The 27,189-nt window shown below is 38.6% G+C and overlaps 1 protein-coding gene across 3 annotated transcripts; it reads left to right on the top strand.

Moving 5' to 3' along the window:
* Window positions 1-701: 701 nt before the first annotated feature.
* LOC127852662 (phosphoenolpyruvate phosphomutase-like) lies at window positions 702-27,189 on the top strand. Of its 3 annotated transcripts, XM_052386621.1 has the most exons (12): window positions 702-722; window positions 905-1,027; window positions 1,413-2,229; window positions 13,961-14,025; window positions 14,288-14,384; window positions 15,866-15,948; window positions 16,340-16,469; window positions 20,631-20,731; window positions 22,085-22,202; window positions 23,496-23,575; window positions 24,333-24,509; window positions 25,093-27,189. In XM_052386621.1, the coding sequence occupies exons 3-12, from the start codon at window positions 2,148-2,150 to the stop codon at window positions 25,174-25,176; spliced, it is 1,017 nt and encodes a 338-aa protein (XP_052242581.1). In that variant the 5' UTR covers window positions 702-722; window positions 905-1,027; window positions 1,413-2,147; the 3' UTR covers window positions 25,177-27,189. The 3 variants fall into 3 exon arrangements, with proteins under 3 accessions (XP_052242581.1, XP_052242588.1, XP_052242574.1); XM_052386628.1 differs by lacking the exon at window positions 702-722 and having other exon boundaries at window positions 751-1,027; window positions 1,447-2,229; XM_052386614.1 differs by lacking the exon at window positions 702-722 and having other exon boundaries at window positions 751-1,027.

Raw genomic sequence — 27,189 nt, 5'->3', positions numbered from 1 at the left:
AAATAAGCTAATTGTTAACATCTTAACGAAACGATTTTGCTTTCTGTATATGCATACACGCACATAATAAAATACGCTAACGACACCTTTGTTGGGCTTGTCTTGTATTTTAGTTTATCTACATGGCGGCTATTTGCAAAGCGATTTGTTTATTCGGTGTTTTGTTCAGATATGGTGTCGCCGATCAATGAAATCGATCGCTCTTGTCAAACGCAAACTTCTGACAGACCTTTTAATTTGCAAACAGAGCTTTCTCATTTCCTAATTTCTTTTGTAAATGTGAAGATATTTGTCCCAGAGTAGCTTGTGCTGTCCGTACAATTCCGACTTTACTCGGCTTTCGCCAAAAAGAAACTTCCTTTAAACAAAAATACCATAAACTCGTTGAGTGTCGTCCCTAAACAGTCTGTGCGTTCTGCACATGCTAATCAGGGATAACAATTTACGCACTTTTTATAATTGTCATTTCCCCAGAACGCAGTTCAATTATAAAACGTGGGAATATGTCTCAAAGTGGTCTTGCTGACACATTGTTTATGTAAACTTAAACCATACAGTAAGGTGTGTTGATAATGTTATCTTAAGATTTAAACGTTAGCATCCGCATATCAATACGTGGCGGAAATAACAATTTCCGAGATAAGATTTAATCACTTCTCTATTAATTAATTACCTTCCGGATGGTCTTGGTAACCAAGTGAGCCTCGCTCTGGGAACACTTGGTAAAATCAATATGCGTAAAGTGTTGCCCCAGACTAGCCTGTGCAGTCAACACAGGCTAATCAGGGACGATACTTTCCGCTTCTATGTGCGGACTGCACAGGCTTATCTGAGACTATACTTTAAGCACTTGCATAAACCCCGTTTTCCCAGAGCAAGGCACAATGATATCTTCTCCGTACAGCCTTGTTTCATAGGAGGCGCTAATGAGTCATGGAATGAACTGTGTGCTGTATTATTCATGAGCCGCCTTTTTGTGTGGAGATGAGTCGGGAAGCATGTGAGCCTGATATCGCGATTGTGTTGAGTATGTAGTGATATGGACGTAAGCTATTCCAAGCTCAGTGTTGATTAAGTGCCTTTAATGAATAAACTTTATGAGACGTGCTCTGTGAAATGATGCATGTGCGTAAAGTATCGTCCCATATTAGCCTGCGCAGTCCACACAGGCTTATCATGGGACGACTCTTTCCGCTTAATTTGGATTTTTGCTAAGAAGGGACTTTCTGTTAAAGAAACATAACAATAACGCGGAATGTATCGTCCATGATTAGCCTGTGCAGACTGCACATGCAAATCTGGGACGACACTTTACGCACATGCTTCAAACCCCCATTTAACCGAGCACGGCCCATAAAATAATTATGTAGTCTATAGTATAACCGCTGAACTACGTGTAATGGCTGTTTCAGCTTCAATTCAAATGAAGAATTTCCGTTAGCATAGGATTCAGAATGTCATCAAGCCCGAACAATTATTGAGAATATCGAGCGGCGTGGACAAAATCAGGCTGACAGGATTACAGTGGTGTTAGACAGACACATCAATCAAAACCAAAACGGCGGTGTTGTTTAGTTCACATAGAAAGGATTTCAAAATTTTCTTTTATTTCCAATTGGAAAAACACGTACAGTGTATTATAAATATACCGCGGCTGAATATCGCATTGGGAAATGAAATAGAAGTAGGCGTACAAGTAACATAGTATTTCACTGAAATTTTATAGGCATTTCCAAACAAAAGTTTATTTGATGAAGAAATGTAACCGGTTTCAAGCATTGAAATTCCCAATACGTTGAAAGCGTTGTCTTCTTAAACCATTCAATGCGATTTTGAAATTACTGAGCTAAATTATAAGATTGGTGTAATGTTAATGGATACCTCAAATTATTGAACGCAAGTCGAGCTCATCCGAGCGTGGCATCAAAGTCAAACACGCTCGGGGAAAAAGAACTATCGTTCCACGAGTACTTAGTAACAAGCGTGATACATCGACTTTCGTGTGTGTTTGTGTGCGTGTTTCGAAGTTTATGATTATCTTCCGCGTTTAAGTATCTCCGGAATCCGCAGTATTTGTAAATAAATCGTCTGCTGATCCTAGTCATTGAAAATCCGACTGTCGGCGCGTCGAGTTGTACTAACACGCAATGAAGGCCAGTGGATTTAACGGTTCTCGGGTGTTCCGATTTGTTTGCAGTCAAGTATTGAAGGAATTTTCAGCGCAGGCAGGTAAGTGTATGCTTTCTGTTGTAGTCAGGTTACAGGTTAACGGTATTGAATGATGTTTCTGGCGTGAAATGCTTTTCGTAATGGGCGTCATTGAGCCGGGGTGCAGCAATGTTTCGCGTGGGAGCAAATGTGTTACGCTTTAGTTATCGCGCTTACGGTTCACTTCGACCGACCGTCATATAGTTTTCTGGCGGGACCTAAAAGTAAAACAAAAACAGGAATACACACAATCAAGTTTATTAACGTACAACAATATTGACTTCCTAACCACGTCTTCTAAATACTCCGTATTTAGTCTTGCACTTCACTTCACAGATTATCGAAATGACAATTTTCCAACATTTTGTCGCATATTCAATAAATAAAAAAAAATATGCTAGCTAAACTGTAATTATTTCGAATATTAAAATTGTGTACCACGGAGTTCGAACCCGTTATCTCTCAAAGCAAAAGCTAGCGGGCTACCAACCTCGCAGATTTTTGAGTTTGAATGGTAGTTTAAACTATTTGCTGGAGGTAAACGTTTATAAATGTATCCATGAAAAGCGTTACAACTATTTTGTTGGTCATGAGTATAACTTGTTAATTTTATAATTTTGCATACATTCTTTTTTGACGCTTTGATTTTTTAATTGTATTTTTTAAGTTGTAATTTTGTAAAATAGTTGTCTTTGTCAGGCGTATACGTTTGCTCACTATATTGTTTACATACTTTTTTTATGCTAAGATTGTTTGGGAAATTTTTCATTTTTTTATTATTTTATTTTTCCCTAAATTTAACAAGTTCTACATGGCCGTTATATGTCACCATATAAATACGTTGCGAGCGATTTAATACAAAACTATGCGAAATAGAGCTATTATGAGCAACACACTTATCTCAGAAAATCTTTAATTATAAGCTCAGCGGCATAACAATGGCACAGAAGGACGTGAATCGTTTGGTGGTTAAACTTATCGCTTTAAAACAACATAATGTCGCAATACAGTATTAAACCGGTGTTATCGTAGGTTTGGATGATGCCAGACCTTAAGAATAGTATTGTTAAGATCTGGTACTATTTATGGTTGCAATAATAGGATCATAATTTTCCGACACATAGCCATTTGATTAAGATGTAAGTGTCGGTTTAATAGCATAGCTGACCTAAATATTGAAGGGTTGGCAGATCGATTGATCGATGTGGTTCAATTCATACTGAAACTATATCAGGTCTGTTCAGTGTAAAGTATCGTTTCAATGCACGTCTAATATGTCTATTTGAAACTTTAACAATATGGCTTTAATGTCAAAACAGTTACCATGATTTCCAACTGGTCATGTTACAAGAAAGTTAATATGCACACAAACATGTGCTCTACATTGCGAAATCGCAACCGCGTGATACAGATTTATTTGTCAGTGTTTGTGCTTCGGGCTTGACAACGCGAGATTGCGACAACCTTCGATTTATTAAATTGAAGCTCAGTTCGCCACTTTCTGTCAAGGGGAGACATTGAAAACTGCGTAACTGCTACTATCTATAATTGAAATGGATGCATGTACGAGCTTATACCAAGTTAATATCAACGTAAACGCAACAGAATAAATAGTTCACGGTAAAAATTTGTGATTAATCTATGTTTTAGTAGTAGTGTTATCATGCGTACAAACAATTTTGCCTCAATGTGCAAATATTCGAACCAGAGTTATCATCTGGGATATCGCATATTAATGATGTTCGCCTATAATTGGTGTATTTCGCCTATTGATGTATTTCCGTGGGGTATTGTGTGCCGCATATGTTGCAGTCTCTTAATACACTCCCCTACAGGCACCCGCGCATATCCTGCAGCAGGTGTGCTATCTGCACATGAAAATATTATTTTTACCCCATTTATGCCTAGTGGACTCTCCCATCCTTTTAAATTGGATCAATTTATTTCCAAAATTAGGTATGTCCAGTATATTTATTTCTATATTAAGAATATTTCTTACAGAAATTCCTTTAAGCAAACAGCGCAGACCCTGATGAGATGAGAGATAATTGCAGCGCTTAAACAACTGAAGCTTGATTGGCCATTGTTGGCCCCGTACAACTTAAAAGTAACCGGGGTACTCTTAAGTACACTGCAATGTACCCTCACTACCCTGGGTACAGAGTTTTATTCCTGCCTAAAATCTGATGTCATCAAACGCACTTCCAAATACGAAACAAAATACTCTTTGAACAAAATCTAACTCAATATGCTTTTTTGAGTACGAGTTTCGATAATATCATCGCGGAGGCCATTTCACAGAATTTAAACAGAAACATTATTAATTTGAAAATAGAGCCAACAACAGCAAGTTCTACATGGCCGTTATATGTCACCATATAAATACGTTGCGAGCGATTTAATACAAAACTATGCGAAATAGAGCTATTATGAGCAACACACTAATCTCAGAAAATCTTTAATTATAAGCTCAGCGGCATAACAATGGCACAGAAGGACGTGAATCGTTTGGTGGTTAAACTTATCGCTTTAAAACAACATAATGTCGCAATACAGTATTAAACCGGTGTTATCGCAGGTTTGGATGATGCCAGACCTTAAGAATAGTATTGTTAAGATCTGGTACTATTTATGGTTGCAATAATAGGATCATAATTTCCCGACACATACCCATTTGATTAAGATGTAAGTGTCGGTTTAATAGCATAGCTGACCTAAATATTGAAGGGTTGGTAGATCGATTGATCGATGTGGTTCAATCAAGCTTGATTGGTCATTGTTGGCCCCGTACAACTTAAAAGTACCCGGGGTACTCATAAGTACACTTCAATGTACCCTCACTACCCTGGGTACAGAGTTTTATTCCTGCCTAAAATCTGATGTCATCAAACGCACTTCCAAATACGAAACAAAATACTCTTTGAACAAAATCTAACTCAGTATGCTTTTTTGAGTACGAGTTTCGATAATATCATCGCGGAGGCCATTTCACAGAATGTAAACAGAAACATTATTAATTTGAAAATAGAGCAAACAACAGCAGATTTAGCCTAAGTATTCCTGGGTATGTTTAAGTATATTTTCTGTACCCAGGGTATATTGTAGCATACATAAAAGTACCCAGGGAACTTTCAAGTAGTACCAGAGCTGACAAAGACCAATCTAACTCAACTGAGCTAACATGTCGACAGGTTGTATCTCACAGTCTCTACAGTATATTTTATTTTACGCAGTTTTGACAAAATGATATATGCATGATATCATTTCCAAAGAAATAGATCTTGATGCAGAACTTCTGCTTAAACTGTAAATGTGCCTAATTCAACAATAAAGTGACAACCGTATACACATTAATAAGAAGCGCTGTTGACTTATCAATCAAAATTGTATACAGTAATCTACAATTTTGTAAATAGTTGCATTTATATTATACTGCTGTGTCAATGAATGACAATTATACAGTAATCTGTGCTAAAAATAATTGAATTAATATTAGCACAGACTACTGTATAATTGTCATTCATTGACACAGCAGTATAGTATAAATGCAACTATTTACAAAAACGTAGATTATACAATTCTAATAAATAAACTTACAGAAAAAGTATACTTTTACCCATGTTTACTATCACGCAGCAAACGTCACATTCGTCGAGTTCAACTTGGCGTCTTGTGATGGATAAAGCCTTTTATCCCACTTTTACAGCGAATCCGGCTGATTAAAGCCCCGTTGATTAAATATCATCTATAATCAACGACAGGAAATGACGTCAATATTACGACGTGTTGACGTCATAAATCCAGCGAAATTATCCATTCAAACTAATTTTGTTTAAACAAAAAGGTTCACAAAATAAAAAGTGGGATAAATAGAATAATAGGTTAGTGTTGATTATAGATCAGGTTTATCATGCGAAGCTTAGAAAACAAAAAGCACGAGCCTTGGCGAGCATACGCCGCCATATTTACGCTAAATTACTGAGTTACGTGAGCCTTTGAGCACACGTAACTTTACGTGCAAAAACAGGGTAAACGTATCTTTACAAAGTTTATAGAAACGCTACTAACTGAACATTTTGCACTTACGCATGATTTTTGAACGTATGTAGTTTTAAGAAACAGTCCCCTGGTCTCATAAACGGAGAGTGCATGACCGCGCGGATGCGCAGGCTGGGCTGGAGATACTCTGGAAACATAAGTCATGAGACCCATTTTCACATGACAAGCTCATATGAATATCAATTTTACCGAGAACATGTTGCTTCATTTGCAAACACAGTTTCGTTTTCATGGTAGGATTCCAACCATTAGTGAAAATTACGGTGTAAATAAAAAAATCCCCAAATGGAACCCACGAAAACGGAATTAGTGCTCTGTATAATAATATCGATTATAATGTTTATAAGTCTTATCTTCTACTTTTATCTTTAAGCTTTCCGTTCTGCGTTGGAGATTGTTGCTCTTTAGTTTGGAGTGTTTTGGCCGGTATGTTAGGCTAGTATCTAACTAGACGGTCTGACATATTAAATGTTTGTAATTCTATCCTGTTTGTTTTGGGAATCTGATAACATTGTTTGTGTACGGTAAAATATTTGTTTTTAAAGGAACACATGTTGTAACATATGTTGGATGTAGAAAGTATAATAATAGAATACCAGTGATAGCATATAGGGAATCAATAGACGTACAGGAAGCAGTAGATGTAGAAAAAGCATTGGCAATATTCATCTGTAATAGCAATAGCATGTATATGACTAGTTTCTTACTATCTATATAGAAGTTGCAGCAGCAGCTCTAGCATAGACATGTTCAAGCAAAAGCAGTTATATTAGTTATATTCTAATTAGAAGTAAAGAGCTTATATAAATGGGCGCTGCCCAAAATAATTTAAATTCTCTTGCGTACTCACGAGTGGTGTCCCTTTGAACTTCCATAGAATTTTAATATTGTTTAATTTATTGTTTTATTTTTTTTTTATATAAAGATACTGACAAACCAAATAAGGACCCATATAGATAAGAGCAATAATACCATATTATGTATGATTCATTTCATGAGTTAATGTCGTTACAACGATAGTACTAAAGCAAATTGATTTTATTCCTCTGTTTACTTGAGTAATATATCAAATAAGTCTGTGTGTTGAATATACGTTTTGCTTTAACTTCAATGCTAATAAATACAAATGGAGCACTACTTTTTAGCTCACCTGAGCTGTGCTCATGGTGAGCTTTTGTGATCGCCTTTTGTCCGTCGTGCGTCGTGCGGCGTCAACATTTGCCTTGTGAACATTCCAGAGACCACATTTATTGTCCGATCTTCATGAAACTTGGTCAGAACATTTGTCCCATTGATACCTCGATCGAGTTCGAAACTGGGTCACGCTGGGTCAAAAACTAGGTCACTAGGTCAAAAAAAGAAAAACCTTGCGAACACTGTAGAAGTCACATTTGATGCCCAATCTTCATGTAACTTTGTCAAAATGCTTGTCTAAATGATATATTGGTTGAGTTCAAAAATTGTTCCGGTCCGTTGAAAAACATGGCCGCCAGGGGGCGGGGCAATATTCCTTATATGGCTATAGAGAAACCTTGTGAACACTCTAGAAGTAACAATTTTTGCCCAGTCATCATGAAACTTGGTCAAAACATTGGTTTCATTGATATCTCGGACGAGTTCGAAAAAGGTCCAGATCGGTGAAAAAACATGGTCGCCAGGAGGCGGGGCAGTTATCCTTATATGGCTTGAGTAAAACCTTGTTAACACTCTAGAGGCCACATTTATTTCCAATCTTCGTGAAATTTGATCAGAAGATTGGTCTCAATGATATCTTGGATGAGTTCGAAAATGGTTACGTTTGCTTGAAAAACATGGCTGCCAAGGGGAGGGGCATTTTTCCTTATATGGCTATATATGGCTATAGTAAAATCTTGTTAACACTCTAGAGGCAACATTTATTGTCCGATCTTCATGAAACTTGGTCAGAAGATTCATCCCAATAATATCTTGGACAAGTTTAAACATGATGCCGGTTGGTTGAAAAACATGGCCGCCAGGGTGCGGGGCATTTTTCATTATATATGGCTATAGTTAAACCTTGTTAGCAATCTAGAGGCCACATTTATTTTCCGATCTTCATGAAACTTGGTCAGAAGATTTTTCCTAATGATATCTTGGATGAGTTCGAAAATGGTTTCGGTTGCTTAAAAAACATGGCCACCAGGGGTCGGGGCATTTTCCTAATATGGCTATATATCATGCTTTTGTAAAACCTTGTTAACACTCTAGAGGCCACATTTGTGGTCCGATAATCATGAAACTTGGTCAGATGATTTGTCCCAATGATATCTTGGATGAGTTCGAAAATGGTTCCGGTTGGTGGAAAAACATGGCCGCCAAGGGGGGGGGGGTGGCATTTTTCCTTATATAGCTATAGTTAAACCTTGTTCACACTCTAGAAGCCGTATTTATTGTACGATCATCATGAAACTTTGTCAGAAGATTTGTCCCAATGATATTTTGGACAAGTTCGAAAATGGTTCCAGTTGCTTGAAAAACATGGCCACCAGTGGGCGGGGCATTTTTCCTTATATGGACATATGAATCTTCATGAAACTTCGTCAGTATATTTGTTTAAATGATATCTTGGATGTGTATGAAAATGGTTCTGGTCTGTTGAAAAACGTGGCTGCCAGGTCACTGGAGTTTCCACTCTCCATAAATTGTGTTCTTTAGATTAAGTTAGACTTATTTTATAAACAAAATTTTTGAAGCAACTTTTAGACTAACAGTAACTTATATTTATATCAGTTTTTTTGACAGATTGTGAACTTCTTTTTACATTCATTAAGGTATTTGCTGTATTTGTTCATTGTTAACAATGCATAGATTCTTGAGACTAAGGTTATTTATTTTCATTAAAGCTGCTTTGATCTTTACTTATAGATTAATTCTTTGAGTGTATTCAGGCGTATCTGACTGGACGCCTTTAGTTAATTGAATTACAACCAGTAAGTGTGTTAGAAATAAGCGTTCTTTAATTAGACTCGATAAATATTTCCGTATTACATAAGTGCTCACACAGTAACATAACTCGTAACCGTCCCGTGACCGGTTCACTTACGTAAGCGAACGAGACCGCACTACCACAGTTGTTTATAGTAAAACATTGTGAATACTTTAAGTCACATTTTTAGTTCAATCTGAATGACACTTGCTGATCTTCATACATGGTGACAATCTTTATGAGCATAATATTTTTTGCTCATGGTGAACTTTTGTGATCATCTTTGTCAATTGTCTGTCTTCCGTTGTGCGTCATGAATATTTGCCTTGTTAACACTGTAGTCTGTTGAAAAACATTTCCGCCATGGGGCCATTTGTTGTTCATTCTTCATGAAACTTGGTTAGAACATTTGCTCTATTGATATAAAGGGCTGCAAAAAACAGGTCATTTCTTTTTATCTCGGGTGAGCGACTTTGGGCCTTTCAGGCCCTCTTGTTTATTTAAATGAACACGACATCAGTGACAATTTTACGCACACCACAAGTGAATTTAAATCTAAAAAGTTAGTTTTTTGAATATATAAAGGCCTATAGTATCATCATCATCAGCAACAACAACAGCAACATGCGACAACAGTCGCACGAAAAGCAATCACCTCTCCTGGACAAGAGGTGCATTGGAAAATATTTCAAATATGTTAACCAAACAATTGCCCATGTTTGCTGATCAATTATTAACCACCATCCGCAGCAATACATATCACCCAACCACCCCACCATACACACTGTTCATCCTGGAATGTGAGGCATGCTCAACATTTGTGAATCGGGCACCGCTTAGTATGTTACTGTGTTACTGTGGTTAATTACGCGTAGACCCTATGCTTCGATGAACTTGATTCAATACACACATTTCTACAGTTTGAACTTTTTTGCTCTGTGAAAAGGGTGGTTTATTGCATGTGCGTAAAATGTCGTCCCAGATACTCTTGTGCGGTCAGCACAGGCTTATCAGGGACGACACTTTCCGCCTAAACTATATTTAGGCTAAGAAGAGACTTTCTTTAAACCGAAAAATGTCATAAACGCGGAAAGTGGCGTCCCCAATTAGCCTGTGCGGACTGCACATGCTAATCTGGGACGACACATAACGCACATGCATTAAACCCCATTTTTACCGAGCAATGCTAAAATATTAAATGTCATTGTCGATTGTTTCTTTTCCTACAGGGAAATGTTTACAGATTGTCATGAAGTTGTTTTTCATAATACATAATATGTCATACTAGTAATAAAGGTAATAAGTCGTAGACAGAAATTTTTATTTTATGCTTTCCGGGGGTTTATAGAGAAATATAAGTGAATTAAAACTGATAATTTCACAGTTTCAAACAATGAAAATTATCAGTGAAAATTATCGATAATTTTCACTGGTTATGTTAAATGACGTCATTTTTTTTTACGAAATGACGTCATTTTCCCAGCGAAATTCTTTAGTTAAACTCTTTAACACTGTAAATAAACTGTGAAAAAAAGCATGAAATAAAAAGAAAATTTGTTGGGTTCGGTGGATAATCGATTTTAATTCACTCGTGATCATATAAAATATATATTTTCACTCGTGGCTGCGCCACTCGTGAAAATATTATTTTCTATGATCACTTGTGAATTAAAATCGATAATCCAACGAATCCAACAAATATCCTCTATATCTTAACTGATAATTCCACTCGTGTTCTGTTTGAAAAACAACGTGGCCTAAGTTGCACGTATGTATTTCTTGCTTATACATTTACTGTTTAAATTACGCCAATAATTCCAAATAAGTTATATAATGTAAGTATTTGCACCACTATTTACAGTTTCACCCTTTTCTTTATTTAGAATGTTTACATGGTTGTTAGTTCGCTCTTTAAAATGTATTAATTGTTTTAACTTGAATTGCTGTTTTAATTAACATTTATAACGGTTTTAATTTATGGTTTGTATTTTGGTAACTCGTATCGAGTATAAGACCTAAACCAATGCAATGTCAGCAACGTTTACAGATTTCGCAAGTTAGATAGGAACTAACTAACCCAGTCAATATTTGAGCCTCGCACTGGGAAAACGGGCATTTGCGTAAAGTGTCGTCCCAGATTAGCATGTGCAGTCCGCACAAGCTAATTAGGGACGACACTTTCCGCTTGAATGATAGTTTTCGTTTAAAGAAACTCTTCTAAGCAGAAATCCAGTTAAGACGGAAAGTGTCATCCCTGATTAGCCGGTGCGGACTGCACCGGCTAATCTGGAACGACACTTCACGCACATGCATTAAAACTAGTTTAAATGCGTGTGTGTAAAGTTTCGTCCCATATTAGCCTGTGCAGTCCGAACACGCTGATCAGCGACGACACTTTCCGTGTAAACTGGATTTTCGCTAAGTAGAGACATTTTGTTACTTTAAACAAAAAAAGCCATATTTAGGGCATTTGTCGTCCCTGATTAGCCTGTGCATTTAACCCTGTTTTCTCAGATGGTTGCTTATTTGTAATTTGGCAACATTAATAGATTTCGCAAGTGTGTGCGTGAGGAATTGTAACCGATTCGCCATTTTGTAATTACTTGTGTGGTTTACACAATCTTCGCCAATCTGATTTTTCGCATGCATCGCTGTTATACAAACCGCTTATGTTCTGATACATACACGTAACATTTTTTCTAATTAAAATAATATAAGGGATCGGTCATTTTCGAAATTCCGATTCTCGATGTTTGTGCGAACATTTCGAACAACTCATACGGTGTCATTTGGAACACAAGTAAATGAGCCATGCTCTGTGAAAAAGGGGTTTAATGCATGTGCGTAAAGTGTCGTCCCAGATCAGCATGTGCAGTCCCTTCAGGCTAATCACGGACGACACTTTTCGCCTATACTAAATTTTTGCTTACAAGAGACTTTCTGTAAACGAAAATATATAAGCGGAAAGCGTCGTCCCTGATTAGCCTGTGCGGACTGCACAGGTTAATCTGGGACGACACTTTACGCACATGCATTGAAATTTCCTTTCCACAGAGCGCGGTTCAAATGTTGTATTTTTAATTAGTTATCCCACAGAGCGTTAATAAGCCGCTATCAATTCAAGTATGTATAAGGTTGTTTCTTTGTCTTGTTGCCTAGTTTTCTATCTCACTTTACGCAGAATCGAACTTGGTCTATATATAATGTGACTATAAAAACTCTAAGTTTCACCAGAGTGAGTGTAAAATGTGGCTTCAACAATGGTGGTTAATGTCGTTTTACCTGGCTGTTGTTAAGATTTTCACCAAGTTTCATCACGATTGGGTCAAAAGCGGCTTTTAGATTTGATTTAGTGACTGAGTTTTGTACCCCACTTCGGCATTTGACTTAGATTCAAATATTGCTAAAATACTATCAATAAACATGTTTTGCTAAAACAATTCTGGCGACATACTAGTAGTTATTTAACCAAATTGACCCTAATTGGCCCTAGAATTTATTCGGAACCAGTCACATTTCTTCCTGGAGTGTGGTAGAACAGCATTCCGAAGTCTGAGTCGTTTGTATCGGAGATCGATGCGAGATTGCACTTGCAGCTCACGATCAATCAAATCACTGAGTATTGAATGTGCGTGTTTAGTGACTTCTGAATTCAATGATGAGTCCATATACAGCGATAGAACACGCGAAATTTATGGTATTTTTCTCTTCGGTCGCTATTCTGCATAATACATCACCGCAGAAATATGAAAGCTCTATGCCCTTCTAAGACACCAAGATTAGTTATCTGTCAGATCGTATGACACATAATGGCACGTGGTTTAAGTCCTTGGACACGCGAAAACATCGCATGTGTCAAAAAAAATAACGTTCAATTGATAATCAGAGGTTGTCTCTTATCATTCTCAGTTTTGTTAGCTTGGCATGATCAATTCTGCCGTTTTGATCTTTTGGTTGATCTTCCTTCAAATTAGCCGCGCTCTGGGAAAATGTGCGTGAAGTGTCGACCCCATAGTAGCCTGTGCTGTCCGCATCGGCTAATCAGGTACAATTCTTTTCGTCTTAGCTGGATTTTCGTTAAGGAGGGACTTCCTTTGAATGTACAAATATATATAAATGCGGAAAGGTTTGTCTCTGATGAGCAGATGCGGACTGCACAGGCTAATCTGGCACGAAACTTTTACGCACATGCATTAAGCCCCGTTTTCCAAAAGTATGAATCAAATACAAAATAATGTACAACTAATTCCACAAATATTGTCCAATGTACTCGTTGTTGATCTTGTGAAAAGAACCGCTTAAATTACAAATTATACTAAGCATTGAAAGGGTTATCGCATTTTATGTATGTGTGTTTCATTGAATCTTGTTTAAACACACTCTGCTTGTCGCTCGAATCAATTAAAGTGAAGTTAATTACAGCGAGTTGAAAAGCTCGCAGAGTAATCGTTCCTTTCAGATTATTTGAACCTCGCCTTGGAAAATGGGGCTTAAGGAATATGCGTAAAGTGTCATCCCAGATTAGTCTGCACAGGCCGCACAGGCTAATCAGGGACGACACTTTCCGCCAAGACTGGATTTTCATTTAGAATAGCCTTCCTACAAACGAACAATTCCATTTACGCGGAAAGTGTCGTACCTGATAAGCTTGTTCAGACTGCACAGACTTATCTTGGCGAATTTTAAGCGCATGCATTACTCCCCGTTTTCATACATCGCGTCTCACAGTGTTTTCTTTCTTTCCAGAGCATGTCCGACCAGTTCTTTGCAGACTCATGTCCACCCGGACACCGGCGCCGACAAAGGAAAAGGTACAGTAATACGAGCTCCGGAATAAACGTTCGTATTCGTCGTCGTCTTGATCATTGTCGTCACCAAAGTAGTAAATATAATTAGCATCATAAACATTTTCGTCGTCGTCGTAATCATCATCGTCATCATTATCACGGAGGCCATCATGCCATCAAATAACTACTATTTTGTGTCATTTCTTCAGACTTCAACACGTTCCCGTTCAATTGAATCACATACTCTTTTTTGCTTTAAGTACACTGCTATTTTATGGTTTTGCAGAAGACGACAAAACTGAAGCGGATGCTGACGTCACCGGAACTGGAATTCATCATGGAGGCACACAACGGCATAAGCGCGCGCATCGTACAGGAAGCTGGTAGCGTGAACTGATTTTATAAAACTTAACTTGATAAATAATAATTAGTTTTGCTTAAAGTATATATGAGTCGTGCTCTGTGAAAAGGTGGTTGAATGCATTGCGTAAAGACTGACGACACTTTCCGCTTTATTCATATGTGTCTTGTTCTGTGAAAGCTGGTCATAATGCATGTGCGTAAAGTGTCGTGCCAGATTAGCCTGTGCAGTCCGCACAGGCTAATCAGGTACGACACTTTCCGCCTAAACTTGATTTTCGGTAAGGAGGGACTTCCTTGAAACTAAAAAAAAACATTAAAGCAGAAAGTGTCGTCCCTGATTAGCCTGTGCGGACTGCACAGGCTTATCTGGGACGACACTTTACGCACATGGATTAAGCCCAGCTTGCTCAGAACAAGACACATGTTTTCTGTTTAAATGAAGTATCTTCTTAGCAAAAATCCAGTTTATGTGGAAAGTGTTGTCCCTGATTAGCTTGTGCGGACTGCAAAGGCTTATCTGGGACGGCACTTTACGCATATGCACTAACCTACCTTTTCATAGAGCACATCTTATATTTATTCACATTCGCGTTCGTTCCCTGTGTGAGACGAGGGTGTAACGTATGAGGGTAAGTCTTCGATAAATCCCTAAGAGTTGATCGAACCCGCGACCTCCCGATCGCTTTAGGCTGACACGACTGTTAAGCCACCGCGACCTTGCAGTTTAATGCAATTCTATATATTTCGACAGCATTTTTATTCATTTCATTTCATCAAGACATAGTTCTACAAAAGTGTATCTTTTTGTAATCATAATTTTAATGCAGAGTTGTTGGTTTTTTCTACACTATAAAAACAACGAATAAATACGTCGAGTGCCTTTTAACAAAGTTGTGATGTGTTAAAATTGACAAAAAAGCGGAAGATCTGTTGAAAAATCTTCGCATTGTGAATAAAAGTAATCAAGTGCTATTTTCTTGTGCACTTCCTTGTTGTGTCGTCTGCTTTGAGGTTCTAAGAAAGAAAATTTTGTTACAATATTTTAGTTAGGTAAATTACAACATATCGATTACATGCATGCTAATATTGTCTGCACTTTATAATGTCATCTGATTTTAACCAAAAGAGAAAATATGTTGAGCTTTATTAGAAGTGTGAATTGCAAAAGAACACAAAAGTACATCAGACATTTGTATTAGAGTTATATGATGACAGCCCTATGTTCTACTTGTCGTCTGCCTTATGTTCTACTTGTCGTCTGCCTTATGTTCTACTTGCCGTCTGCCTTACGTTCTACTTGTCGTCTGCCTTATGTTATACGTGTCGTCTGCTCCACTGTTCAATTATGACAAAGTGTGTTGAAATTTTTAAGAATTATGACTGAAAACGGAACAAAAAACAACATTATTACATTACTCGTTTTGTGTCGTCTGCATCTTCTAATGTCGTCTGAAATGTATCAAGCCAACCGCAGCCTTTATTCACATGACGTCTGCTTCAGGCTTCAAGGGTATCTGGGGTAGCGGACTGTCCCTCTCGGCCCAGTGGTGTGTACGAGACAGCAACGAGGCCTCCTGGACTCAGGTACGCCCTGATCGCAGCTGCGAATTTATAACCCACTCTTTTCTGTATCTTCACTAGGTAAATGTGTTGAAGCATCATGGAATAAAAGGAGCGTAATTGTATACATGTAATTAATTTTCTACAAAAAAGCATCGAAATAGTAAAATCTCTCGCCTTCAAAACTATGAACTTGTTATGATTTTTTTGTGTGTAGATTTTCATTCATTATCATAGAAGTGTAGGAAAATGCCTGAAAAATTGCATCCGACCCACGTTCGAGCATTATTAAAATGGCCTCAGTCACAACTGATCATCGATCCTTAAACAGTTCTAATTTTACCATACTTTAAAACATCGATACGAATTTTATCATGGCAGTTGTAAAACTTGTTTTTCCCGATTCTCATACTAGGTTGTGGACATGCTGGAATTCATGAGCGACGCCACTAACATCCCCATCCTGTTGGACGCGGACACCGGATACGGAAACTTCAACAACGCCAGACGACTTGTCCGCAAACTGGAGGACAGGGGCATTGCAGGTGGGGTCCGCTTGGGGTCACAGTATGGGGTTTGGGGCTTTGGGCCAGCGGGCGGTCAAGTATTGAGGTCTGGGGCTTGGGCCAGCGGGCGGTCACAGTATGGGGGTCTGGGACTTGGGCCAGCGGGTGTTCACGGTATGGGGGTATGCAGCTTGGGGCCCGCAGGCGGTCACAGTATGGAGGTCTGGGGCTCGGGTCAGCGTGCGGTCACAGTATGGGAGTCTGGAGCTTTGGGCCCGCGGGAAGTCACGGTATGGAGGTCTGGGGCTTGGGCCAGCGGGCGTTCACAGTATGGGGGTCTGGGGCTTTGGGCCCGCGGGCAGTCACAGTATGGAGGTCTGGGGCTTGGGCCAGCGGGCGGTCATGGTTTGGGAGTCTAGGGCTTGGGGCCCGCGGACGGTCACGGTATGGGCGTCTGGGGCTTGGGTCCCCCCATCGGTCACAGTTTCAGGGTCTGATTATGGGGCCAGCGTGCGGTCACGGTATGGTGGTCTGGGCTTTGGGTTGCGGGCGGTCACAGTATGGTGGCCTGGGGCTTGAGGCTCGCGGGCGGTCACGATGTGGTGGTCGGGGCTTTGGGTTGCGGGCGGTCACAGTATGAGGGTCTGGGACTTGGGAACCGCAGGCGGTCACGGTATGGGGGTCTGGAGCTTTGGGCCCGCAGGCGGTCACAGTATGGAGGTAAAGGGCTTTGGGTCGCGGGCGGTCACAGACTGGGGGGTGGGGTCTGGGGTTTGGGTAGCGGGCGGTCACGGTATGGAGGTATGTTATTTCCATCTAAAGTTAACAGGCTGGTACATTTGCTTATGGTGAAAGTTTTGAACATTCCTTCCTTTTGAACAATATCATTAAATGATTTTACTAATAACACGATAATCTTTTGAATAATTTTAAGAATAATAATAAGGAAAAACTTTTAAGCTCACCTGATTGCTCAGGTGAGCTTTCGTGACCGGTCTTTGTCCGTCGTCTGTCCGTCCGTCCACATTTGTTCGTAAACACTCTAGAGGCCACATTTATTGGCCGATCTTCATGAAACTTGGTCAGAAGCTTTGTCCCAATCAAATCTCGGTCGAGTTCGAAACTGGTTCGTGCCGGGTCAAAAACTAGGTCACTGGGTCAAAAAAAAGAGAAAAACTTGTAAACACTGTAGAAGTCACATTTCATGCCCAATCTTCATGCAACTTTGTCAAAATGTTTGTCTTAATGAAATGTTGGGTGAGTTCAAAAGTGGTTCCGGACCGTTGAAAAAACATGGCCGCCAGTGGGCGGGGCAGTTTTCCTTATTTGGCTATAGAGAAACCTTGTAAACACTCTAGAAGTCATAATTTTTGCCCAATAATCATGAAAGTTGGTAAAAACATTGGTTTAATTGATATCTCGGACGAGTTCGAAAATGGTCCAGATCGGTGAAAAAGCATGGCCGCCAGTGGGCGGGGCATTTTTCTCTATATGTATATAGTGAAAACATGTGAACACTCTAGAAGACTCATTTTTGGCCCAGTTTTCATGAAATTTGGTCAGAACATTTGTTTCCTTGATATGAGAGCTGAGTTCGAAAATGGTTCCGGTCAGTTGAATAGCATGGCTGCCGGGGGGGGGGGGGGGGGTAGTTTTCCTTATTTGGCTATAGAGAAACCTTGTAAACACTCTAGAAGTCACAATTTTTGCCCAATAATCATGAAAGTTGGTCAAAACATTGGTTTTAATGATATCTCGGACGAGTTTGAAAATGGTCTAGATTGGTGCAAAAACATGGCAGCCAGTGGGCGGGGCATTATTCTCTTTGTGAAAACATGTCAACATTCTAGAAGTCACATTTTTGGCCCAATTTTCATGAAATTTGGTCAGAACATTTGTTTCCTTGATATGAGAGTTGAGTTCGAAAATGGTTCCGGTCAGGTGAATAACATGGCTGCCGGGGGGGGGGGGGGGGCAGTTTTCCTTATTTGGCTATAGAGAAACCTTGTAAACACTCTAGAAGTCAAAATATTTGCCCAGTCATCATGAAAGTGGGTCAAAACATTGGTTTTATTGATATCTCAGACAAGTACGAAAATGGTCCAGATCGGTTAAAAAACATGGCCGCCAGTGGACGGGGCATTTTTCTCTATATGTATATAGTGAAAACATGTGAACACTCTAGAAGTCAGATTTTTGGCCCAATTTACATGAAATTTGGTCAAAACATTTGTTTCCTTGATATGAGAGTTGGGTTCAAAAATGGTTCCGGTCAGTTGAATAACATGGCTGCCAGGCGGGGGGGGGGGGCAGTTTTCTTTTATTTATACATAGTAAAAAAAGCTTGGGAACACTCTAGAAGTCACATTTTTTGCGCAATCATCATGACACTTGCCGAAAAGTTTGGTTATATATATATATATATATATATATATATTATATCACATAATTAATGCCATAATTATTGCCCTTAGATTGTCCAAATTATCATTATATTATACAACATCCTTGTAAACACTCTAGAGGTCACAATTTTGTTTCAGATTTTATGAATCTTGGTCATAATATTTATTTTTGTAAGCAAAGTTTGATGTTTGGTAAGGGTGGTCAACTCAAAATATAAGTCACCAGGTCAAATCTTACAAAAACAAAAACACTCCATATGCCAGAGTTTTGGTTCAATAATGATGAAACTTGACCAGGATGTTTGTCTGGACAATTTCTGGGTCAAGTTTGACGTTAGGTAAAGATTGAATGAACCGACTCCTCTCAGGTGAGCGAGCTGGGGCCATCTTGACCCTCTTGTTTTAAATGTGATTTTCCCGGAACTTGAACCCCGTATCTCTTGAAGCAAAGATAAACCGTTACTACTACGTTATGCAAGGTAACAATTCGTTTGTCAGTTAAAACCATATGTCGGTAACACGTTTTTCTTCTTCGATTATAAACGAAAAGCATTACAAACGTAATATATTTTTTACGATTTAAGATTATCGATGAACGAACATATGAATCGCGTTCTGAGAAATCTGTGCTTGATACATGTGCGTAAAGTGTCGTCCCAGATTAGCCTGTGCAGTCCGCACAGGCTAATCAGGGACGACACTTTCCGCTTTAATGGTGTTTTTAGTTTCAAGGAAGTCCCTCCTTACCGCAAAATCAAGTTTAGGCGAAAAGCGTCGTCCCTGATTAGCCTGTGAGGATTGCACAGGCTAATCTGGGATGACACTTTACGCACATGCATTAAGCCCAGTTTTCTCAGAACAATGCTCATATATTTGTATACGTTGCTTCTTAGTCAGGAGTGTTATTGGGCTTGTTTGAATGCAATGAATTGTTGTTTGTTTAATTGTCATTTTGTCAAACTGTGGACAAGTCCCTTTAAACTCTGACCATAAAGTACTCTATGCTTATGAATTATGATTGTAAAAGATGAAAGTAAATGTGTCTGTCATGCATTACTATCAAGCTGTGATGAATTTAACGATGAATGCACTTTCTTCGCTTCACTAAGACTAAAGGCGAAGCAGATTTCTCGACCTAGTACTCATAATTGATATTTTGTCAACTTACCGGTTCCTCCATACGTGGTAATGTTAATGTTGGTTAATGTTAGCATTCAACATATGTGACACATTTTATTTTTGATAGCATCTCTGACATGAAGTCGTATAACGTTTTCAGTCGATGTTTGTATTAAAAAAATATATCAAAATGTCATCAATTTTCTTTGGCGATTAATATTCTCGCTGATAGTGCGATAGATTGAGTTAGTATTAACTATGTTGGTTCATAATTACCGCGATACGTATACTAAAAAGAAATGTTGAGTTTTTGAAGTTTTGATAGACACCGGGTCTCTTATTAAAGGAAGGGGGGCCTCGGGGTACAATTTCGTATATATGATGCGTATTATAACTGATTTTAATCATCAGGCACTCATATAATTACATATTAACGGTGTATATTCCTGCTAATACCAGGTATTCGACAGTCTCCAGGAAGCTGATCTTCCATAAAATGTTGTAGTACGACCAGAAGAGTTCCGATTGACGAGTACCGGTAGTTTTCATTGACTTAACGTATTGTCACCAAACTATCCCCGGCTACTGGCGATAACGATATCGAGCTATGCTCGGAACCATTCAAATCTCTGCACAGAGGTTGTATCGTCAAGTGATGTTTCTCGTCTGGTTCCAGGCGCTTGCATGGAGGACAAGCTGTTTCCAAAGACTAATTCTCTGCACGAAGGCCGGGCCCAACCTCTGGCAGACATTGAGGAGTTTGCGCTGAAAATCAAAGTACGAGGATCAAAACAATAGCAATATGTAAAAATACATGGTTTACTTTCCATTTGGCTTTGTATAAAGGTTTTTTCTTAAAACCGCTCTCGATACCTAGAGCACATTTTAAATGTAAATCGGTTACCGGCACTTGTTAATAGTTTATAAATTGACTTTAAGTTTAGTTTATAAAGTGACTTTTAGTATTCTCCGGTTACCGCGTATCGGTTAAGGAAACGAATACAAAAGTTTCTGAATGTATGCAAACAATGCAGCAATAAACGAGTTACCTTCAAACAATTATTTATTTTCGTTAATTTATATTTGTCAAAAATGTTTATTTACAGCGTGTTTAACCAGACAAAGCCGATATTTACATACACACCCACAATAAAATCCACTACGCGCGATTTACCTCGTATAATTTCTTCATCAAACTTAAGGAACATTGGGCAATGCTCTGTGAAAAAGGGGTTTGATGCATGTGCATAAAGTGTCGTCCCAGATTAGCCGTTGCAGTCCTCACAGGCTAATCAAGAGAGACACTTTCAGCTTTTGTTATATTTTCGTTTCAAAAAAAGTCTCTTCTTAGCAAAAATAACGTTTAGGTGGAACGTGTCGTACCTGATTAGCCTGTGCGGACTGCACAGGCTAATCTGGGACGACACTTTACACACATACATTAAACACCCTTTTCACGTAGCACGACTCAAATGTTTTCGGACATGAACCATCGGCCAAGTTCGATAACACATTTCATGATTCCAAAATACTTGTAGCTTAACGCCCCCTTGACAACTTCTGAGTTGTTGTCCGTCTTGAATTCAAGTTGTCAAGTAGAACCATGCAGGGTTCACAAAACCTAGCTGTAGGAAAATCATCAGAAATACCAGAAACCGAAGAGTTATGAGCTCGTCACACACACACACACACACAAATCTACTTTTAAGTTGTTTTTTTCATCATATATGTGGCGTAACTGTTCACAAACAACTAATATATGTAGATCGTTAGTGTTCTATTTTATAATATATACCTAACGTAGACATGTCAAAAGTTGTAATGTGCTTGGGGGCCATGGAACAATGGAATACAGTGTTGTTATCAAACACGTCGAATCTTTGTTATTACTCTGTTCACATTCATTGTATGAGCCTCGTTTTGGGAAAATTGGGCTTAATGCATGTGCGAGAAGTGTCGTCGCATATTTCCGTCTACACTGGGCTATCGTTTAAAGGACTCTTCACTTAACCAAAAGTCCATAAAAGCGGAAAGTGTCGTTCCTGATAAGCCTGTGCGGACTGCTTAACGCGGTTAACTGTATCATTGTGACATTTCCACATACCATACATATCGCATTTCCGGTCACAGGCGTGCAAGGAGGCTCAGCGGGACCCAGACTTCTGCATCGTGGCGCGCGTTGAGGCCTTTATTTCCGGTTGGGGACTCGACGAGGCGCTCAAGCGGGCCGAGGCGTACCGGAACGCAGGTATAACAACCACCGTGCTTCCGCTCGCAATGCTGGATACACATTTTCAGTAGATCCCTTTTTGAATCGGTGTCGCAAGAGACCGGTGGACACATGACAGTCAATGATTAAATTTTTAGTTTAAGTTTTATTTAGTTCAATAAAAAAGACGTTAAACGCGTGCTGCTTTTAACATGGGGATCAATTCGGAGGACCCGCAAGTGCTTACCATTTAAAACTTTACTCAATATTCGCAAAGGGTCCAACTTTGTTTTGTTGTGGTAACGAGTGATTTAACCAATTTGTGTGTTTATTTTCACGCAACAAATAATAGCATTTTATTTTTTCTTATGCAGAGCCGATCATCAGCCGTTAACAATTTTTGTTACATACAATTTAAGCCGCGTAGTGCGAAAATAAGCGTTATGACGAATCGAAACAGTAAAGCTCCATATATGCATATTAAGACGAATGCAAATGAACAAAGTTCTCATTTTCCCCGATTGTTGAAATCAAATCTGCGAACAGCATTAATTGGCATTGAATCCCTTCGAGACCGATTATTATAATACCTTGCTTGACAGAGAGCAGGGGTAAGGTTTCCAAGTTGCAGATCGAGCTTGTATTTCTAGATAACAGTCGCACCCAAATACCTCAGCCAGGGATTTTATTTCAGTCGATGCTTAACATTCATATCAGGACATAAATATGTTAACCACACAGTTGTAAGAAATCAGTTGCAGTTTTTGTTCAACGTTTGTATACGTGCATTCTGATTGGGAGTCATACTATCCATTATTGAGTACACAAACCCTTGCGTGTCTTGAAAGCGGACATGGTAGCTCCTGACCAGACAGAGCTAATGGTCAGGATGGTCTGCAGCTACGCTGGCCACCTATCGCATAATGCCCATTTTTGCACGACGCGGCTCAATAATCTGACCCTCGTTTTAGGAAAAAGCGGCATGATGCATCTGTTTAAAGTGCCATCCGAAGGACGACACTTACCGCCTAGATTGGATTTTCGTTTAGGAGTGACATCTTTTAAACGAAAAATTCCATACACACAGAAAGTGTCATCCCTGATTAGCCTATGCGGACAGCACAGGTTAATCTTGGGCTACACTTAACGCATATGCATTAAGCCCCGTTTTCCCAGAACGATACTCAATTATGTTTGATTTTTTTACCCCCAGCAAAGGCGAACAAATATAGAATTTGCGTTGTCCGTCCGTCATTCCGTTCGTCTGTCATACAATTTTGAAAGTGGAGGGGGATATTAATTCAAGGAATTATCTTGTTTTCTTTTGTGCAGGAGCGGACGCGATATTGATGCACAGTAAGAAGAGTGACCCTTCTGAGATCGAGGCGTTCATGAAAGTATGGAAGAACCAGGTATGCGCACCTACCCGCATTGGGGACGTGTTAATGGCAGTGTCATAAAAATAACATGCTAAAATAAGGTAACCATTCGTATATAAAATCCTGCCTTAAGCAGACTATTACAATTAGATCTTTAAATCTATAAAACCTTAGGTCGCAGAAGTGTAATGGATATGATGCCCGCATAGCGATCGGGAAGTCACGGGTTCGATCACAACTGTAGGAGCGTTCTTTAGACTTCAGGAAACGGAATCGAGAGCGTTTCAAATAAACCTTAGGCTTTCTAAAATAAATAGGTTTAAACTAAACTGAAATTTATAAGAATGATCTACAAGTAAAATTATAAAAAAATCTTAACGAACTTATATTCATACCGGCTTTTCGATACCGCGCGGTTTATCTCAACTCGGCGACAGGATTTGATTCCCATTACGGGCGCATATGTATTTGTATTGCAATTTTCATACCTGAAAGGTGGGCGTTCCTCTGGGTACACCGGTTCCCCTCCATAGCACGAGATCACAATACAATTGAATATATTGTAGCAAAACCTACATACCTGGAAATTGCAGCTGTAATGCATAAGTCGTCCCTACTTTTGTATGTCTAGTAAATTATTAAAGTGAAAAAGCTGGGCCAAGGTCATAAAATAATCCAGCTTCAGGCTCCGAAATACCGCGTAATGTAATTTGAAATACACACACACCCAAACGCAAGTACATGCACACACGCACATACAGACGCACACATTTCAACCTGTTTGTCCCAGGGTCCAGTCATCATTGTACCGACCAAGTATTACAAGACCCCGACACAGCATTTCCGGGACATGGGCGTCTCCATGGTGATATGGGCCAACCACAACATGCGCGCGTCTGTACAGGCGATGCAGCAGACGTCCGCGGAGATCTACAAGCTTGGCTCCTTGACAACCGTCGAATCGAAGGTTAGCGACGTGCAAAGACGACAGTATTAAAATAGTTTTGTTGTCGTCTTTGTGTGTGTTTTTTGCAGCCCCACTCCCGGTATTTAGAGGTGGGGTGCACCGAACGTAGGGTTATATTTGATTGTAAATGAGTTTAATCGTACATGTTACATTTATTACCATTTTATGCTGATTTATTGAACATGTGTATACGTATATTCCTGAATATCGTTAACTTAAAAAAATTACTGAAAATGTCGCTTCATATTAAAATTTTTCACAATACATTACAAACCTTTCATAGCGTCGAAACATGTTGCAGTGCTTATATTCTAGATATACACGCAATCAAATAACGAAGAAATCACGATGTCGGAAAACATTTTTTCACTACCATTACCCATAATGATTTTCGAGTTAAGATTTCTAAGGTCAATGTGACAGGGACCACTTTGCTGCAAGTCATTGGGGAATTTCATGGTTTACACAGATTTTTTATTCACGTTTTATTTTCATTTTCAAGTGTTTTATTTATTAAAAAGACACCAAGACTAAACCTTTAAGGCTAACTTTTGATTGCCCAATTTGTAACTTTCACTTTCAGATCGCGACAGTGAAAGAGGTCTTCCGATTACAAGATGAACCGGAACTCGTTAAAGCAGAAGAACGGTATCTTCCGAAGAAATAGATCGCAAGACGATAGGTTTGCATCCGCACATGAGTAGAAACCATTCAACTGTTGGAAACAACCTGATTGTTCTAACGTGGATTATTTTTTTAGGTCTTCTTAAATTCGAATCTACCAATGTGCCAAAAGTTTCCAGGAGGAATCCAGTATGTCAACCCGCTGAATATGTCCGAAGAATGTTATGCTCAATACGCTCAAGATTTGTTCTTTCTCCATACTATATATAATATGCGACAATCATTATAAATTTATTTTCCATAGCCCTAGTCGAGTGTTGGTATATTCAGTATTTTTGCTTTTGTTCAAGACTGCGGGAGCGTGATCATTCAAAAAGTGGAATTCCTTATTGATTGCACTTGTTTGTACGTTCTGATATTGCTTTCGTCCTATCATTTCCGGATTGTAGCTACATTATTTATGGCGAGCCTTGAAAATATCTGCCGTCAAATGACATCGTATAGATTCATCTCACTCAAAGGTGAAGTTCAAAGCGGTCAATTGATGAATCTATATAACAAAGCTTGTCCGGATTTGAGCTACATAATGCATCAGGCTAATTGAAAATAACTTCTAAAAATGAGTGAAGCTTTATAAAGACTCAAAATCAACGAAATGGCTTCGGTCGGCTGATGATAAGTACGTCATGCTTCTCGTAAATGTCGCGTTCGCTCATAAATGTTCGGATATCACCGTTGGAAATACACATGGAATATATTGACATACAAAAAATAAAAACGAGTATTTGTATATCGTAAAATCTGTTACCATACCACATCTAGCGTTGCCATTTTGGTTATTGCTATAAGGAACACTGATTTGTATGGGTAAACTTTATTTTAGGAAATATTTTACGATATGTTCGTTGATTTTGAGTCTTTATGGGGCTTTAACGTGTTCATGGAAACAATATAGCAATCAAAATATAAATTTTCATTAGCCATAAGCTGAATACCATACATAGAGATCGTAGATAAAACAAATTGACCTTGTTAAACTCGTACGACCTCTATCATCATGACCTATAAAATAAAAATTTATCAGGCAAATTTTAAGCATGAATTAATATTTTTTTATTAACTTATTCAAATGCAAATACTTGTAAAAATCTTTGTATCCAATATCGGGGGAGTTGGGGCGTCCGTGTCTTGAGCACATTTAGTTATTGATTGAATATAACGGAAAATATCGAACGTTTTTAGAAAGTACAGTTGTTTATTACAGATTAACAACTGGATTACAGTTTATGAGGTTATGGATAACATATAATAGCTTTATTCACTCGGTTAATTGTTGTTCGAGGGGCCACAATGTGTAGTGGTGTATGTTTTATCCTTATTTTACAGCTAGACACTTGAACATGTCCTTGTTATAATGTAAATATCATAATTTATAGTTTGATGTTTGTGTATTTTGATTTAACATTTCTTCATATATTGTTTGGTACTTAATGGTCAAAGTTCTAATAACATAAAATGATATCATTTCAGCATCGAATTATAGCGTTTTAGAAAGATTGTGTTCGACACCATTAGGTGTTCAGTGTATTTTTGAAAAACATATTGTATACAAGTACGTTTATTTACGCACATTCATCAAGCCCGGTTTCTCCCGAGCGAGGCTGTACAGACGTTTACTCTTAATGCTTTATACACATTAAGTCCATTAATTTTCGAAAAGACTTATGGTAATGTTTGTTGCCTCATGGTACTGAGCCTTTGATATAAACATTGTGACATTATTTATTATTATATTTTTGCAAACATTTTTGAACTCCTGCATTCTTCATGTTTATTTGAAGTCGACTAAAAGTCTCTTTGATGGTGGTATTGGTATATGCAAATGCTTGTTAAAAGTAATTACTATACAGTAACTCTTCAGAAGTTCTGTAGCTCTTATATAGCTCTCTTGTTTTAAGTGTAATACATGTACATGAATATCTATGTAGATGAAAAATGACATATTCATTCCGCTCGACAATTGTGTGTACATGGATAATAAAGTTGTTTTAATAGA

Source organism: Dreissena polymorpha, chromosome 1 (genome assembly GCF_020536995.1).
Source record: "Dreissena polymorpha isolate Duluth1 chromosome 1, UMN_Dpol_1.0, whole genome shotgun sequence".
NCBI lineage: Eukaryota > Metazoa > Mollusca > Bivalvia > Myida > Dreissenidae > Dreissena > Dreissena polymorpha.
This window is presented reverse-complemented; position numbering and strand designations above follow the sequence as displayed.

Excerpts from the sequence above, each read along its gene's own strand:
- LOC127852662 (XM_052386621.1), top strand. The coding sequence starts at position 2,148 with ATGAAGGCCAGTGGATTTAACGGTTCTCGGGTGTTCCGATTTGTTTGC. Across the intron at positions 15,949-16,339 it reads ACGAGGCCTCCTGGACTCAG|GTTGTGGACATGCTGGAATT; the intron begins GTACGCCCTGAT and ends TTCTCATACTAG. Across the intron at positions 20,732-22,084 it reads AGTTTGCGCTGAAAATCAAA|GCGTGCAAGGAGGCTCAGCG; the intron begins GTACGAGGATCA and ends TTCCGGTCACAG.